Genomic DNA, 15811 nt, shown 5'->3' with positions numbered 1-15811 from the left:
TATGGGGGGGGCTGCAGGGCATTCATGGGGGGGCCCGGGGTGTGGGGTGATGGAGGCCCGGAGCACGCCCTGGGGAGGGCTGGAGGGGGGTGTCCCTGGCTGTCCTCGAGGGGGGTCTCAAGAGGGGCCCTGTGGTTTCAATGCCCCGCCCCCCCGCCAGGGGGCGCCGCAGGGGATACCGCAGGGGTCGCCTCGGCCCCGCCCCACGCGCTTCCTGCCGTGCCGCAGCCGCGGTGCATTGTGGGCCTCCCCACGCGCGTTCCGCCGTGCCGCAGCCGCGGTGCATTGTGGGTCGGCGAGATGGCGGCGCTCAGCGTGGGCCGGGCGGCAGCCGGGGTGAGGCGGGGCGGGGGCTGGGGGGGCTGGCTTGGGGGTGTGACGGCTCGGGCTGGGCCGGGGGGGGGAGGTGTGTCTCAGGCTGGATGGGGGTGTGGGCCCGGGGGTCAGGGTTTGGCCTGGATGGGGGCGGTCAGTCTGGGCTGGGGTAAAGGCCCAGGCTCCAGGGGTGAGGGGTCTGTCCGAGCTGTGGGGGTCAGGCGGGGCAGGGGGGGGTCTGCCTTGGAGGGGGGAGGGTTCGGGCTGGGCTGGGGTCGATGCAGATCGCGGCTGGGGGGCTTGGCCTTGGACGGTGTAAGGCCTGGCCAGGGGGATGTTCAGGCCGGGCCCGGGGGTGTTAGTTTGGGCTGGGAGGGCTGTGCAGGGGAGGGGGGCACATCCATGCTGGGGGGTCTCACCCTCCTGCTGCCTCTGCCCCAGCGTCTCCTGCGTGCCCAGAGCCTCGGTGTGTGGAGGAGCCTGCATGCCTCTGCTGCCCTCCAGCAGATCCCACGGGCCAAGGTGAGAGCAGGAGTCCCCCTCGGGCCCACCCTGACTGCAGCCAGCCCTGGCACTTACTGCAGGGCAGGGAGCTGCTGTGGGGAGCAGGGCAGCGGCCGTCCCTGGACATTGGAAGTGCTCCTGGGTGAGCTCTGCCTGGTAGAAGCAGCTTTTCTTGCTCCTGGAGCAGCACATTCTCTGGCCTTGCTACCTCCTCCCTGGAGGTTCCTCCCCAGAGGTTCCTCCCCAGCCCTCTGACCCCTGGTGTAGCCTCACAGCATGCAGGGGGCTGCTGGCAGTGTTACCCTGGCAAGTGTTCTTCTGGTTAAAAACCACTAGCCAGAGTGTGGCATTGATTGCAATAACAAAAATTATTTTGATCAAGCCCTTGTCATTTAATTCTGAATTTAGTGTAGCTGTCTGTAGTAGTTAATAAAAAATAATACAGAAAATAACACAGTTGTTAGAGATTGAATAACGTAAGAGCAAGTATTAGCTTAGCACATACAAGTGTTGTTTGTACTCTGTCAGGAGTCAGTAAGAGCTGTGGCACAGAGATGAGTTGTTTTCTGTAGGACTGAGGGGGGAAGGAACACCACAAGTGCCGGGTAGCGAATTAACATTGTGATTGCTACATTCAGCCTGGCAGGATGTCTGGTTCCTGTCTATAAGCGATGACATCTTACATCGGAAGAGAAGGGCTCAGCACTGAGACTGTTCTGTTGACCTTGAGCTTGGGCCTATGTCACGGTTCCCTCTGCAGATGCTTTGCTGCTTCTTGAAATTTAGTTGCTGAACGGTAGGCGAGGTTTTCTGCCCTGGAACTTAGATTCTGAGATGTTAAAAATCAAAAGCAAAGATTACCTTATCTTTCTTTTCGCACTTAGTCTTTCATTGTGCCTTTCCATGATCATCATTTGCCTACACTTCATGTCACTGATACATATGCGTTTCTGGAGTCATATTGGCATTGATACCTGTTTACTCCATCTGTTGTCAGATTAAATTGTTGAGTGGAGTTCTTGTCTCTGACTGTGACTGTCTAGTCCCTGAGGCTGGCTCTATGAAATCCCATGTCTGGAGGTCAGCTCTGTACAGGGAATTACTGGCTAAAGAAGGTGGGGATTAGTGAAAGGACTGGGTAAGAATAGGAGGCAGCTATGCAGGCAGCATTGATTTGGAGGTGGATCGTGTGTGGAATGTCTTAAGAATTATCTTTGACACTGCTTTTTGTTCGGGACCAAAAAAACCCCACACTCAACAAAAAGCTGTGAGACTATGTGAGTACAACAGGAGGACAAGATGCACACAGGAAAGCTGAGGAGATCCTGAGGACATGAAGTAGGAGTGAGGGAAACTTGGTGACACCAGATTGTGCTGTTAGCATCCAGTAAGAAGGATTTGTGCTGTACAGAGGGAGAGATCATACCTGGAGACACCGTATAAGGAAAAGGTCTTTAGGTTGCCGGTGGATCACAGGATACTGGGTGTCTCTGCTGTGTGCGGTCTGTTCATAACAACATAGGAACAGGAGCTCTTTAAGTTAAAGCTCGCTGTTAGTACTGCAGTAAATGTTTCTAACTTACAATTGTGCTACGGGTGCGGATATTCTTCGTGTTGTAAGTAACCTTCCTCTAGTTCGCTGCTTGCCTGTTCAGGGTCCACTCTGGATTAGGCTCTGGGGTGCAGCAGCAGCAGGTCTGACTCTTCTTTGCTTTCTGCGCAGTCAGAAAATGCGAAGTCTGAGGGCATGTTCCAGGTCACCATGCTGCCTGGAGATGGGGTGGGCCCAGAGCTTATGCACGCCGTCAAGGAGGTGTTCAAGGTAAGGGTTCCTGCCCCTTGATGGGGCAGGGTGGATGGAGGAGGGAGGAGCAGCAGCTGCAGAGTTGGTTAAAGACGCTGCTGATCCAAAGACCCTCCGGAACCAACCTGTCCGTCTCCTCCGGTGTAGAAGAGGGCTGGCCATGAAAACCCTGGGATCTCGCCCTTTCTGTAAAAAGCCTCAGCCTGAGCAGCAGTCTTGCAAACTGTCTCATTCTTCAGTGTGAAAGTGTTTCCAGCATGGGACTGTGTCCTGGAGCCAGCAGGGTCTGGGTCCATCACCTGCTCAGTCCTTCTCCTTCTGCTGAGGCAGCAGCAAGCACTGATGCTGTCCGGGCTGGTGACAGGGAGGACACAGGCTGTCTTCACTGCTTCTGTCGGGAACATGGCTGCAGGGCTGTCACTGGCCAGCTTCGGAGCCCTTTATGTCCTTCTGGCCTCCTTCCCGATCTGTGATGAGCCCTGCCCTCAGGCAGCAGCGTCAGGGAGTGTGAGGGGGGAGGAAGTCAGTAGTTGGTCCTGCTGTCTTCTAACACGTCAAAGGCAGCAAGCGTGGGGTTGTCTGCCACGTTGTCGGTTATGCAGCTGAAACTGTAATTACAGTAAGGAAGGGGAGTCCTGGTGATAAAAGTGTCAGAAAACATCATTGGTTGGAACTGAAGTGACCCAGAGGTCCAGGTCCAGCGTTTCATGAGCCCTGTTCCCTCTTCTCGCTGAGCAAGCCCGGCTGGTTTAAGGCTTCATGTCCCAGCTCTCCAAGCCCCGCTGTCGGCAGCAGCCCTCTGTAACGTGCAGCGTAACTTCCCTGCCAGGTCTCTGGTCTGACGGGGCACCTCTGTCTCTGCCTTTCTCACGCAGGCTGCCAGCGTGCCTGTGGTCTTCGATGAGCATCACCTGAGCGAGGTGCAGAACATGGCGTCAGAAGAAAAACTGGACCAGGTGGTTGACTCTATGAAGGAAAGTAAAGTTGCCCTGATAGGTAAGGACTTGCGCTGTCTGTCTGGCAAGAAGGGGCTCTCCACTCTGCCCGCAGGAAACATTGCCTTATCTCAGAGACCATTAGGTGCTTTCAGAGGGCAGGATTTTCTGTGCTTAGCTCCTGGAGCAGGAAATGTGCTGTCTTTAAGCTAAGCAGCAAATTACTGAAGTACTTACTGAACTTAACCAAAGGGGAGGTTATATTTAGCTTCTGCTTTTCAAACAAGATCTAGTACGGCCCAGAGAAGTGAAGGGCCTGTTCAAGGTCCCATGTAGCAAGAAATGGGTCTGTGCACTTGGCTAAGGCTCTGTCGGAGCAACCCCTGTCCCAGCCCTTGCTGCCCTCTCGCTTGAGTTCAGGCGATGTTCTTAGTGGCTGTTGGTGCGCTCTGTGTTCTTACTCTGGCTCAACGTTGTCCTGCAGGCAAGATCCACACCCCCATGGAGTACAAGGGAGAGCTGGCTTCTTACGATATGAGGCTCAGGTGAGCTGGGTCCCCTGCTCGGCTGCCCGTGCTGGACACCAACGCATTGGTTGCTGGGAAAAACATACTGTGCTCAGTTGTGGTGGTCTGCCACCGAACCGGGGCCGAAGGAAGCGAGTCTAGGTCAGATGGGAAATTAACAAGGTTCCTGAGGGGAAAAGTGGATGGACAAATAGAATGATCAATAGCTGTGGGAGGGGGTCTCGGGAGGCAGGGATGTGTTCGCACCATCACCAGCTGTTTCTCCCAGTACTTGTAGGGAACAGTCACAGCCCCTGAAATAGCTCATAACAAAGCGCTGACTCTGCTGCTGCTTCTCTGGCAGGCGCAAGTTGGACTTGTTTGCAAATGTTGTCCATGTGAAGAGCTTACCAGGCTATAAAACACGCCACAACAACTTGGACCTCGTGATCATTCGTGAGCAGACGGAGGGGGAGTACAGCTCCCTGGAACATGAGGTACGGGAGCCTCCCTCCAGCACGTGCTGCTCTGCTTGGGGTCATTGCCGGCCTCGCCGAAGGACAGTGCGTGCCCCAGGATGTGTAGCTTTCCTTGCTGCCAGAGACACGCTCCCACTTCCTGTACCGGAGCTTTCAGCACTGCTGAGGAGGTGGCTGGAGCAGCAGTGATGTACCGAGTGACACTGATGAAATTAGGAAAATTTTTAGTGATAGGAATACACGCAGACCCAAGGAGGGTGGTGGTGGGCTACAGGAGGGGTAATGCCAGAAAAAAGAGAGATGGGTGTAAGGAACCTCTTGATGAGGGTAATCCAGCATCGGGCAAAGACACCTCACCTCTGCCTCGAAGTACCAGGACTGTCGGCGTGGTGTGGGTCGGGGTGCTGGGCTGCACAGTGCCCACGACAGCTGCTTGCCCTCCCTTTCCTGTCCAGAGCGCAAAGGGAGTCATCGAATGCCTGAAGATCATCACCCGGGCCAAGTCGCAGCGCATTGCCAAGTTTGCCTTTGACTATGCCACCAAAAAAGGGCGCTCTAAGGTCACAGCTGTGCACAAGGCCAACATTATGTGAGTGCCACAGGAGCAGGGTGGGAGCGCTGTCTGGCTGTCAGGCACGCGACTGCTGTCACGTCAGGGGCCTTGTTGCTCTGCTTTTGATCCCAGGCAGAGCAGTGCCGGTCTGGTTCCGGAGAGGCTGGGCTTTCCCTGGGAATAGTGGCTTTTTCCTCTGTATGGTCTTGTCTCTGGCATGAGCCTTGCTGAGGCCCGACAGCTGCGTCCTGGAGGCTGTCAGCAGAGAAGGGGAGAAGCTCTGGCACTAAAAGCTGATCCCTTGTGGCTCCCCCTGGGCCCTGATTTCACAGCCTGTGGCTGTGGGGGTGCAGTGGTGTGGGGTGCACCTCCCTGCCTTGCTGCGGAGGGACACCAGTTGCTATTGGGTTACCTGCTGCTGTAACGATTTCACTGCTGTCCTGCCAACCCTATGGTGTGTTTCTTGTCTCACAGGAAACTGGGCGATGGGCTCTTCCTGCAGTGCTGTGAAGAAGTGGCAGAACTGTACCCCAAGATCAAATTTGACACCATGATCATCGACAACTGCTGCATGCAGGTGAGGATCCCGTTCCCCTGCCCCCAGACCTGTTCTGCACCTCCTGCTGCTGCGGGGCCTGCTGAGCCAAGCCGTAACGATCTGAAACCTGAAAAGCCACCGACAGCTTGACAGGTCCAGGTGGCCACCCTGGCCCCTGGCCTGAGGTTTGCTCCTTGTGCAAGACAGGAGCCTTCACCCTGCTCTGCCGCAGGGGAGGGCTGGAGCTGCAGGGGTTGAAGGCAGCAGCTACAGTTCATCTGGCCTTGCAAAACCCTGCCAGGTGGAATAGGTCTGTGGTTCCCCAGCTGCTTCAGCAGGGTCCCCTCTCACTCAAGCGCAGTTTGGGGAAGTTTTCAGACACGGTGGGTTCTGCTACCTCACTGGTTTTGTGACCCGGCCTGTCCTGGAGGCTGTCGATCTGCCTGCCGCCATGTGGGATGTGCAGGGCCTCATGTCCTCCCGTTCCCTCCGTGCAGCTGGTACAGAACCCCTACCAGTTCGATGTCCTTGTGATGCCGAACCTCTATGGAAACATCATTGATAACCTGGCAGCTGGCTTGGTGGGCGGCGCTGGCGTGGTTCCTGGGGAGAGCTACAGCGCCGAGTATGCAGTGTTCGAGATGGTGAGGTGTCTCGGCTCCCCGGAGGCTGCTGTGCTGTACTGGCACACCCCCGGTTCCTGGGGGGTGCTGCTGGGGGCAGGGGTGAGGAAGATGGTCCATCACTGTGGCTTTTCCTCCTGCAGGGCGCCCGCCACCCCTTCGCGCAGGCTGTGGGCAGGAACATTGCCAATCCCACTGCCATGCTGCTCTCGGCCGCCAACATGCTGCGGCATCTCAAGTAGGTGCCTTTTACCTGGGAGTGTGGTGGGGTGGGCAGCGCTGCCGGGCGTGGGGGCTGATGAGGCACTGACCGCGGCTCCTTTTCTTTCACCAGCTTGGAATTTCACTCCAACTTGATCTCGGATGCGGTGAAGAAGGTGATCAAAGTCGGAAAAGTGAGTGTTGTGCAGCTGGGCTTGCCGCCTGTCTGTAGCTGTGAGTGTTCGTGGTAGCAAGCCGCTGTGTTCTCCCTGACGGACCAGCGCGAGCCTCCGGCCTCCTCGCCTCTTTCCAGCTCATGCCACGTGGCTGTAGTCGGGAGCAGCCAGGCCGCCGCACCTGTCTCGGGGGCTGCTGCTGCCTGTAGCGGTGCTTGCTGGCTAGGGACACTAGGGACGGTCCGGCAGGGCTGGGGGACAGCTCACACGCTGCCCGCTGGGGTCTCTGGCAGGGTGCCTAGAGAGAAGCTGCTCAGCTGTCCTCTCCCCTCTTGCAGTTGTTTCACTTGGTTCACGATCACGTTTCTCCCTTGTTTCTCCCCTTCCCTATGTTGGATTTTTAGGTTCGGACACGGGACTTGGGCGGTTACTCCACCACTTCTGACTTCGTGAAGTCTGTGATTGACAACCTGCACCCCCACTATGGTGCCTAGGAACCCCGCTCGCCCTGCGCAGTCGGGGACCTCACTGCGCCCTGCAGCAGCTTCCCGTAGCTTACAGCCCAGCGCCACGTCCCTCCCTGTCCCTCCCCCTCCTGCCTGGTGCAGCCTGTCCCGGGGGGCCCCTGGTGCCCCGGGGGAGGAGGAGGAGGGCAGTTCTCCCTCCCACCCAGCCCAGAGCCCAGTAACCAGCCCCAGTCGGGCTTGCCAGGCGCCTCCGCTGTGCCTCCCTGCGAGGAGGGCAGCTGGGGTGACTTGGGAGGGGTGAATGGGCAGCGCCCCGAGCTCAGTGGGTAGCGCCCAGGGACTGGGGGGACCGTGGTCACTGTAGGAGCCTTCTGCCCACAGCGGCATTAGCAATAAATGGGACCACAGGGCTGCAGTCGGCTGCTCGTGCAGGATCTGGGCCCATTTTCTGGCACAAGCGCATGTGTAGGGTGAGGTGGCTACAAGGCTTTGTCACCTCCCACTCACTGGGACCCAGTGTGCAGTTTGGGGCGCTGTTGTCGCCCCCTTCACGGGTTTGTGGCTGGTTTCTGAGGGCCGGGGAGTGCAGGGCTGAGCCGAGCTGCAGCTGGGTGTTGGAGCGGCCTGGTGAGCTGCGCAGGACGTTGTCTGCAGCAAACACTTGCCCTGCCAGGCAAGCCGTGGGGCTGGGGACCAGTGGTGCTGTGGGGCAGACCACGGGGGCTCTGTCCTGGCAGGCGTGTGCGTGAGAGAGCGACTGGGACATGTATTTAGTGCTGCGCTGTGTATCTGTCTTTGCAATAAAAGGGTCCAATGCTTCACCCCTGCCCACACAGGTGCTGTTCCCCACCTGGCCCTGCACGACTCAGCGTTGGCTCAAGGTCTCGGGGGCACCTGGGGGTGCCAGGGCCAGAAGCTGGGCTGGCAGAGTATAGGGCAGGGGGAGCAGGGCTCAGCACCGGTCCTGCACCACCAGTGCTGGCCCCTCACCATCCCCTCCACCCTGCTGGGGTGGGTGAGCCCAGGAAGCAGCTCTCCATGGTGGGGGGAGCTGCCAGGAAATCCTGCTGCTGCAATTCCTGCCTCCCCCCCCCCCCCTCAAAACCTGCCTCGAAGCAGCTGCTGGCAGAGGGGCTGGTGCCCACTGCCAGCGTCCCCCATCTCCTGGGTCACTCCCGTGGGGCCAAGGAAGCCGGTGCTGGGACTGGAGACAAGGCCCACTGCAGTGCTGCCACGGGGCAGTGTGCCTTCAGCCCCGCTCCCAGCTCCAGAAGGGACACTTCTGGAGCTGCCAACAGCCTCGGGGAGCCTGGTCCAAAGCGCACAGCAGCCGGCTCCCCAGTGCGCTGTGGGGGCCCCCCTCCCTCCTCACTAACGCTCCCCTCTCCTTGCAGGTGCGCACGGCGGACATGGGGGGCTACGCCACGTCAATGGATTTCACCCAAGCCGTGATAGCTGCCCTGGATGTCTAGGGCCCCTCGCCTCGTCCTCCCTGTTCCCGCCGTGCCCACCTGGTAATTTATTGCTTCCCTCTAATAAAAGTAGCCTCTGCATGACAGGGCTTGGAACACTCACTGCGCCAGCTCTTCCCTCCTTGCCCCCCCGCGAAGGATGGCTGTGGCAGTGTGAAAGTGCAGGAACAGCACCATCACCTCCCACCTGGGTGAGGGGATGTGAAGCCACGCCAGGGCCCAGCAGCCCATCCTGGGCACCTGTCTGCACTACAATAAGTCAGAAGAGGATGAACAATGACCTCAGCCCTTTATTGAGGTACGGTCACACGGGGTGGGTTTCTGCCCCACGCAAGCTGTGGGCATTGGCCCAGTGACAGCTGCCACGTGCAGCCTGAGCCACCCCACGGGAAGGGGCCACAAGGAAGCAACACTGCATAGGCACAGCACGCCAGAGCACTGCCCCAGGGACTGCTGGCACCTTGGCCTGGGCAAAGGGACTCACCCAGACCATGGGGTGCCACCAAACGCCTTCGATGTGGTCGTTCCGTTGTGTTATGCTGCCATGAAATGCTGGTGGCCACAAGGGGCCACGCTGAGCTGACCCGTCAGTTTGTGAGTCCATACTGCTGGAGTACGGCCTGGCTCCAGCTCCACTCCCCTAATCCTCCTCCGAGTCCCTGGCTCCCTTCTTCTTCTTCTTCTTTTTCTTCTTTTCCTCCTCCTGGTCAGTCTCTACCGTTAGTTTCCTCTTCTTCTTGGGCAAGGCCTGTTCCTCCAGCCCATTCTCCTCTGGCTCTGAGACAGCCTCCAACTCATGCTCCGATTCGGCCTCCTGCTGCTTCTTCTTCTTTTTCTTCTTCTTGGGCCCAATGTCGTTCTCCTGAAGGAAGCTCAGAGTTGGCAGGAGCTGTGCCTGGCCCAGGGAGCCCGGGCCCCACCCCACAAACCCTGCACAGCTGCAGGACAGGCAGGACCATCGCTCACCCTCCGCAGGGGCTCCCAGCCCCCCCCCCCCGCCCCGGCCTTCACCTGTGTCTGCAGCACGGAGTTCTCCGCCTCCTCTGCAGCTGCAGCCAAGGCCTCCAGCCGCCGCTTCTCTCGCTTTTTCTTCTTCTTCTCCTTCTTTTCCTGCTTCCTCTTGACCTCAGCCACCACCTCACTTGCCTGAGGAAGGAGAGCAAGAGCTCCTCAGTGCTGCAGAAGGTTCCCAGCCCAGGATCCCTCACCACCCTGCGGCACTGGTTGGATCAGCCTCATTAAATCAGTCTTTTCCCTCCATGGTGGGTCAGGACGGCAGTTTGACATCATGTCCAACAGCAGGGCCTGGCTGGCCCCAGCAGCAGCCTCACCTCCACCATGGCCTCCTTCATCACCTCCAGGTTCTTGCGGGGCGGCTCCCCTGTCTCATAGAAGGCCAAGCGCTCCTCCACCTGTTCCCGCAACTTGTCCCCAAAGACACTGGTGGGAACCTCTGCAGGGATGAGAGAGGGGCTCAGCACCCAGCACCCTGCCCACCCCAGCACCCGATGCCCCTGCCCCACGCTCTGCTCAGACCACAGGAGTCACCATTCACACTGTGAGATGCTGTTGACGAAAAATATTCCCATCATGGCAGAGCTGCCTGGCTGCCCCGCCTGCCCCGGCCCTGCGGGCACCTGAGAAACAGTCGATGCGAGAGGCGATGGTGCACTTGTTGGCCAGGTAGCGGGAGATGCGCCCCTTGTTTTTGGCGGCTGCTCGTCCGATGAAGGTGGAGTGGAAAATAAGCCCGTACTTGGGAGTGTTCCCTCGTGTCTTCAGAGCCCTGGAAGCAGCCAGTGCGGCGGTTGGGGTGGTGTGGGGGTGCCTGGGGCCGAGGGCACCCCCAGACTGGAGCTGCCACCCACCGCCCTCCTCCACCAGCAGCCCCGGCTCTCACCCGCAGGCAGCACAGCCACCTCCCCCCTGCCCCGCTAACCTGCGGGGTGCCCGGGGCACAGCCCCGCCAGCAAGACACAGAGCTACGGTGGTCGCTCAGACTGGGGCTGGCTGCTCACAGGCGGGTGAGGCCGCAGAGGCCCAGCATGTCACAGCCAGCGGCCCAGGGGCCTGCCATCACTGCGACCACCCTGCAGTGGTACCTGAAAAGGGCCTTCTCAGCCCCCAGGATCTGCACTGTCGAGGCTGGGTACTTGGCCAGGTTTGTCAGGCTGCCGGCATGGGAGATGAGGCGGGCACCCACCTGGGAAGGAAAAGGGTGGGTGTTACGGCTGCTCCCCCCCATACGAGCACAGCTCCAGGCTGTGTGCAGCCCCCCGGGACAGGGATCAGCAGTAAAAGGTGTCAGCAGCACAACTCAGTGGATTGACAGATTCACTCAGACATCATCTCCATGGCCCGGGGCAGCCCAGGGACGCAGGCACTCGCACTCACCACCTCCCCGATGAGGGCTGAGAGGCTGGGAGCCACCTGGCTCATCTTGGAGCGCAAATATTCCTGCAGGCCCTTGCGGTACTCTGAGAGCGAGATGACACGGCTGGAAAAGCTCTCGATGTTGATAAGGTCGAGCGGGGAGATGTCCATCCCTGGAGAGATGAGTCAGGGGCTGAGCAATGCCCACTGTGTGGCCAAAGCCCCCTCCTAGGACAGGCAGGTCCCCTCCTGCCACAGCTCAGCCCCCCAGGAAGTGGTAGCGGAGCCGTCACAGCCCATCCCCACTCACCCATGGAAGAGCGGGAGGCCTCCAGGATGGCCTGGGCCTTGGCGCTGTCCATGACGATCTCTTCCAGTCCCTCCAGGCTCTCCTCGCTCAGCTCCTTGCGGTTTCCGATGAACTTGGCCAGCCGGCAGTACGTGTAGTTCTCAGATACGATCTTGATCAGCTCGGGGAAGTGGTACCCATACCATTCCCTGCAGGACAGCGTCAGTGTCACAGCCCACCCCTCGCGCACCCCTCGTCCTGCGTGTGGCCCCCAGGCAGGCTCCAGCCATGGCACTGCTGACCAGGCCAGGCCGCCTTCGGGGCGCTGCTCTCCCTCCCCGTCCTGTACAGGCAGCCGGAGGGGCAGCTGCCTGTGGTAAGCGTGGGGAGACGGGCCTGTGCCCCAACCCGGCCCCCTGCCACCCCCCGGCCCCGCTCACCGCACGCGCATGGAGAAGGTGTTGATGTCCTTGTCCAGCTGGTCCAGCAGGCTGATAGACTGGATGATCATGTTGTCCACGCGGTTCACGTTGAATTTCACCTTGGCCCGGGAGTAGCTGTGCCCAAGGCCCAGTTGGGCCTTGGAGGCCGACTGGGCGGTCAGGCCCTTCACCAGTGCGTGGAAGTGCAGCCGGATCCCTGCGGGGGCACCGAGCGGTCACTGCCCACGCCCCCCTCCCCCCCACCCGGGGCGTCCCCTCTGCCCCCACACTCACCCCACCGAGGCGTCCCCTCTGCCTCCGCCCCACACTCACCCCGCAGGATCTCGGCCACCACTCCCCCGGTCTGGCACTGGTAGCCCAGCTCCTCCAGGATGGCAGCCCCGATCTTGGCGTCGGCCACCCCCAGCAGTGCTTTCTTCTTCTTGGCCGGCATGGAGGTCTCCAGCAGCAGCCGCAGGTCCTCATGGAGGATCCCTGCGGGAGGGGCGGGTCAGCGGGGCCTCGCCGTTCCCCGCGGGGAGTCCCGGTGCCCCCCCTCCCCTCCGCTCACCCTCGGAGACGGCGTTGATGTTCTCCAGCGCGCTCTGCGCCGACTTGAAGGGGGCGAAGGCCACCAGCTTCACCACGTTGTGGAACTTGCCGATGGTAAGGACGCTCTCCTCCACCTGCGCGGCGGCCGGTCAGACCCCGCCGCCACGGGGAACGGGGGCGGCACCCAGGGACCGGCCCCCGGGCGGCAGCACCAGGGCACGACCCTCACCCCGGGCAGGACAAAGCCGCCCGTCGTCCCCCGATCGCGCCCCCCCCCCCCCCCCGCCGGGGACCGGGGCGGCCCGTACCTGCGGCAGCAGCAGGCTGATCTCCTCCACCTCCCGCACGGCGAACAGCGCGTACCCGGCGGCATGCTCGAACAGCACGTGCAGCAGCACCTGCACCGGCACCAGTCACCGGGGCTGGCGCTGGTCCCGCTCCCGGCCCGCCCCGCCCCACGCCCCCTCCCCGCCTTGGCACAGGAACCCCCAGCCCGGCCCCCGCCGCGCCCCGGTCCCCCGCACGCCCATCTCCGGCCCTCCCGGTCCCCGGCCCGGCCCGATGCGGGCGGATGGGGCCGACGCGGCCCAGCCCCACGGACACTCACCATCCCTCCACCGCCGCCGCCGCCGGAACTGGCACCGCCGCACCGGAAACCCGCCCCTCCCGTCCGCGGCCAATCAACGGCCGCACCTCGGCAAGCCCCACCAATCAGCGCAGGCTACCGTAACGGTGGCGCCGCCAGCCAATCAAGTACAGGACGGCGCGGTCCCACCTCCTTTCGCCTCCTTTTCCAATCAGGCCCAGGCAATGCCTCGGCCTCCCGCCCCTTCCCGCTCCTCTGACCAACGGGGACCGCCCGCGCGCGTCCTGCGCTCCGCCCCTGTCCCGCGTTTCGCGCCCCGACCTCCCGCGGGGCTGCACGTGGTGGGACCCACCGCCCCCCCCCGGTCTCCACATCGCCCCGGATCCCCCTGCCCTCCATCCCCCCCGGCCCAGTGCCGGCGCAGGAAGGCGCGGGGCCGCGGGCAGCTTCAGGGCAGCTTTATTCGAGAGTGCGAGTGCCGGGGGGGCCGCGCAGCTGGGGGGTCGCAGCCCCCGGCCCGCAGCGGCCCCACGGGGCGGAGGGTGGTTGGAGGGCTCCGGCCCCCCCGGTGCAGCCCCGCCGCGGCGGTAGGGGGGTCCCAGCGGCCGTAGTGTCTGACAGCGGCGGGGCGGGGGGGGGCCCGGCTCGCCCCGGGGTTCAGCAGCTCCGGCTGCCACCGCACGCGCGGGGCCGGGGAGGAGCAGCGGCCGGGGCCGGCAGGGGAGAGGCAGCGGAGGGGTGCGACGAGCCGCAGTCTGTGCGGGGCGGGGGGCCGTGCCCGGCTTAGGAGGCGAAGTGTCCCCGCAGCTTGTGGAGCAGCTCAGGGGTGAGGAGCAGCCTGTGCGCTTGGCTGTGCCCCGGCGGGCAGGGGAAGGTCACTTTGCCGTAGTAGGCCATGCCCTCCTCCTTCTCCTGCTTGGCCTGCAAGGGCACAGCGACCTTAGGGGGGGGGGGCACAGCCGGGGGGGCGGCCCCCCCTCCCCAGCCACCGCCACGCACCACCCCGGAGCAAACTGGGGGGGGGGGGGGGGGGGGGCATGGCGGCTCTTGCCCCAGCCCAGGGGGTCTCACCTTCAGGAAGGAGGAGGAGGGGAAGATGCCGAAGTTGGTGGATACGCTGGCGCCCAGCTGCTGCTGGACCATCTCCCGCATCGTGTCATCCTGCGGCAGGAAGAGCATGGCACGGTCACCCCCAAACCGCGTGGTTGCTACTGCTGTGGCAAACGCAGGCCCTCCACCCCACCGAGCCCCTCACCTCCTCACCAAGTCCCTTGCTGCTCCACTGAGCCCCTCACTACCATGCTGAACCCCTTGCCGCCTCGCCGAGCCCCTCACCGCCCCACAGCCCCGGGACTCAAACCCAACTTCATTTGGGAAAGGGGCAGCACCTCAGCCCCGCTGTCACAGCTGGAAGTGCCATAGGACACCAGTGATGATGCTCACATTGAGACGTACCAGTTTGTTCCCCCCACGACGCAGGGGGACAGGAGGGCTGGGCCTGGGGGGCCACCAGGACACCCACCCTCCCGCCCCAGCAGCAGCCAGAAGGCAGCCTGCAGCTGGCGTGGGGGGGCTTGCCTTACCCTCAGGGTGTCGATGCTGTTTTTGAGGGACCACAGGCGGGCCGTCTGCTCCAGCAGCCGCGCTGATGAGCTCCTTGCTGCAGAAAATGGCAGGAGATGAGAGAGGCAGGCGCCCTGCGGGCTGGCGAGACACGGGCAGGGCTACGCGGGTGTAATGGCAGCACCAGCACCCATCCAGCGCTCTCTGCCCCGAACACCTCCACTGTGGAGCAGCGGGGCCACCTCGCTCAGCCCTGACAGCCTGCTGCTGGGCATACAGCAGCACCGGCTCATCCGAATGCCGACACAGGGGAGGGAGGTTTAGAGGAGGGAGGAGAGGGAATGTGTCCCCCTCGGGGCTCGAGGGCCAGCCAGCCACAGCTGCAGGGCGCACAGTGTGTGCAGAGCACTCGCCCACCTCAGGTTCTTTGTTATGGTGGGAGGTTTTGGGGAGTGAGGGGCTCCCAGCTCACCCAGCAGCGCTGCAGGGAAGAGGCTGAGCCATGCTGACTCCAGGGAGCAGCTTCAGCCCCTGTGCTCTGAACCAGTGCCACACTGTCCACAGACACATGGATGCCTGCAGCCAGGGGGACGGGAACAGCCATGTCCTGCAGGCACAAGGCCATTCCCTGCTGCACAGGGAAGCCTGGTCAATGCGAGCAACGTGGGATGACTGCCACCAGAGCAGATCCCTCGCAGGCAGCCCTCAGCGGGTAGGCAGGAGCTCTGCCCCGCAGCAAACCCTGCTCTGGATGCTGGCCGGACGGGAAGTGTGTGCCAGTCCCTCCCCAGGGCAGAGAGAAGATGCAAAGCTTGCTCACAGACTGTGGGCCAAGCTCCCTCTGACTTGCAGCTGCCTGTGCCCACCCCACCCCACCCCCCGCTCCCCAGGTGCTTCAGTCAAGGAAGGTTTGTGTAGGACCTACTTGACTTGGTCTGCTTCATGTCTACAACCTTGGCGTTGGCGCTCATCTGATAGAGGGTTTCCAGGAGCTGGCTGGTCTTGCGATACAGCGTGTGCGTGGCCAGACCTTCTCCCTGCTTGTTCTTGGGGAGGGACATCTTGGGTACCTGCAGAGGCGTCAGGCTGGCCAGCTCCATCTTCATCTGGGCTCCCTGGGACCAATGGGGAGAAGGTTGTTAGGGGCAGGGCATTTGTTTGGGAGGAAAGGAGCATGGAAAATGTGGTGTAAAGGCAGCAAAATGAAGAGCCCAAACGAGGGGAGGAAAAAAAAAAAAGGCACAAAACTATAGCCAAAACCACCAGAGGTTGGATCTTCCAAGGGTGGGAGCACCCACGGGCAACAGTGATGCCCCAAATGCAGCAGGACACTGGAGGAAAGCCCTAGGACAACCAGCTGGGCACACGTGAGGCTTGGGGATGGGGAAACTGGTTGGCACCTCAGCACTTAGAGAACTGTTACTCAGCAGCAGCCATATGTGTGACTCATTAG

At 61.7% G+C, this 15811-nt stretch overlaps 3 protein-coding genes across 4 annotated transcripts in view; 1 reads left to right on the top strand and 2 right to left on the bottom strand.

Moving 5' to 3' along the window:
• Positions 1-199: 199 nt before the first annotated feature.
• IDH3B (isocitrate dehydrogenase (NAD(+)) 3 non-catalytic subunit beta) lies at positions 200-8671 on the top strand. Of its 2 annotated transcripts, none has more exons than XM_080372850.1 (12): positions 200-336; positions 757-837; positions 2543-2641; positions 3499-3619; positions 4043-4103; positions 4429-4561; positions 4999-5132; positions 5571-5673; positions 6132-6278; positions 6401-6495; positions 6592-6652; positions 8496-8671. In XM_080372850.1, exons 1-12 carry the CDS (start codon positions 301-303, stop codon positions 8571-8573), a joined length of 1149 nt encoding a protein of 382 aa, XP_080228976.1. In that variant the 5' UTR covers positions 200-300; the 3' UTR covers positions 8574-8671. The 2 variants fall into 2 exon arrangements, with proteins under 2 accessions (XP_080228976.1, XP_080228975.1); XM_080372849.1 differs by having other exon boundaries at positions 7039-8671.
• Positions 8672-8843: 172 nt separating this feature from the next.
• On the bottom strand, positions 8844-12914 carry NOP56 (NOP56 ribonucleoprotein). Its single transcript, XM_080372998.1, has 12 exons — positions 12817-12914; positions 12518-12607; positions 12229-12343; positions 11991-12152; positions 11676-11874; positions 11257-11444; positions 10968-11119; positions 10676-10776; positions 10211-10359; positions 9905-10026; positions 9585-9719; positions 8844-9435 (listed from the first exon to the last, which is right to left on the bottom strand). Exons 1-12 carry the CDS (start codon positions 12817-12819, stop codon positions 9214-9216), a joined length of 1638 nt encoding a protein of 545 aa, XP_080229124.1. The 5' UTR covers positions 12820-12914; the 3' UTR covers positions 8844-9213.
• Positions 12915-13238: 324 nt separating this feature from the next.
• DCTN1 (dynactin subunit 1) overlaps positions 13239-15811 on the bottom strand; it is a 77887-nt gene continuing 75314 nt past the window's right edge. Inside the window, 4 exon segments of the mRNA XM_080373328.1 lie at positions 13239-13716; positions 13867-13956; positions 14379-14455; positions 15284-15473. Coding sequence (XP_080229454.1) covers positions 13579-13716; positions 13867-13956; positions 14379-14455; positions 15284-15473 — 495 coding nt within the window. The 3' untranslated portion in view covers positions 13239-13578.

The sequence above is a fragment of the Falco punctatus genome (assembly GCF_963210335.1).
Source record: "Falco punctatus genome assembly, chromosome: 1".
In the NCBI taxonomy this organism is placed as follows: Eukaryota; Metazoa; Chordata; class Aves; order Falconiformes; family Falconidae; genus Falco; species Falco punctatus.
Note: the sequence above shows the minus strand (reverse complement) of the source record. Positions and strands in the feature narration are given on the sequence as shown.

Excerpts from the sequence above, each read along its gene's own strand:
- IDH3B (XM_080372849.1), top strand. The coding sequence starts at position 301 with ATGGCGGCGCTCAGCGTGGGCCGGGCGGCAGCCGGG. Across the intron at positions 337-756 it reads TGGGCCGGGCGGCAGCCGGG|CGTCTCCTGCGTGCCCAGAG; the intron begins GTGAGGCGGGGC and ends CCTCTGCCCCAG. Across the intron at positions 6,279-6,400 it reads AGTATGCAGTGTTCGAGATG|GGCGCCCGCCACCCCTTCGC; the intron begins GTGAGGTGTCTC and ends TTCCTCCTGCAG.
- NOP56 (XM_080372998.1), bottom strand. Across the intron at positions 11,875-11,990 it reads GGTGGCCGAGATCCTGCGGG|GGATCCGGCTGCACTTCCAC; the intron begins GTGAGTGTGGGG and ends GTGCCCCCGCAG. Across the intron at positions 10,027-10,210 it reads TCGCATCGACTGTTTCTCAG|AGGTTCCCACCAGTGTCTTT; the intron begins GTGCCCGCAGGG and ends TCATCCCTGCAG.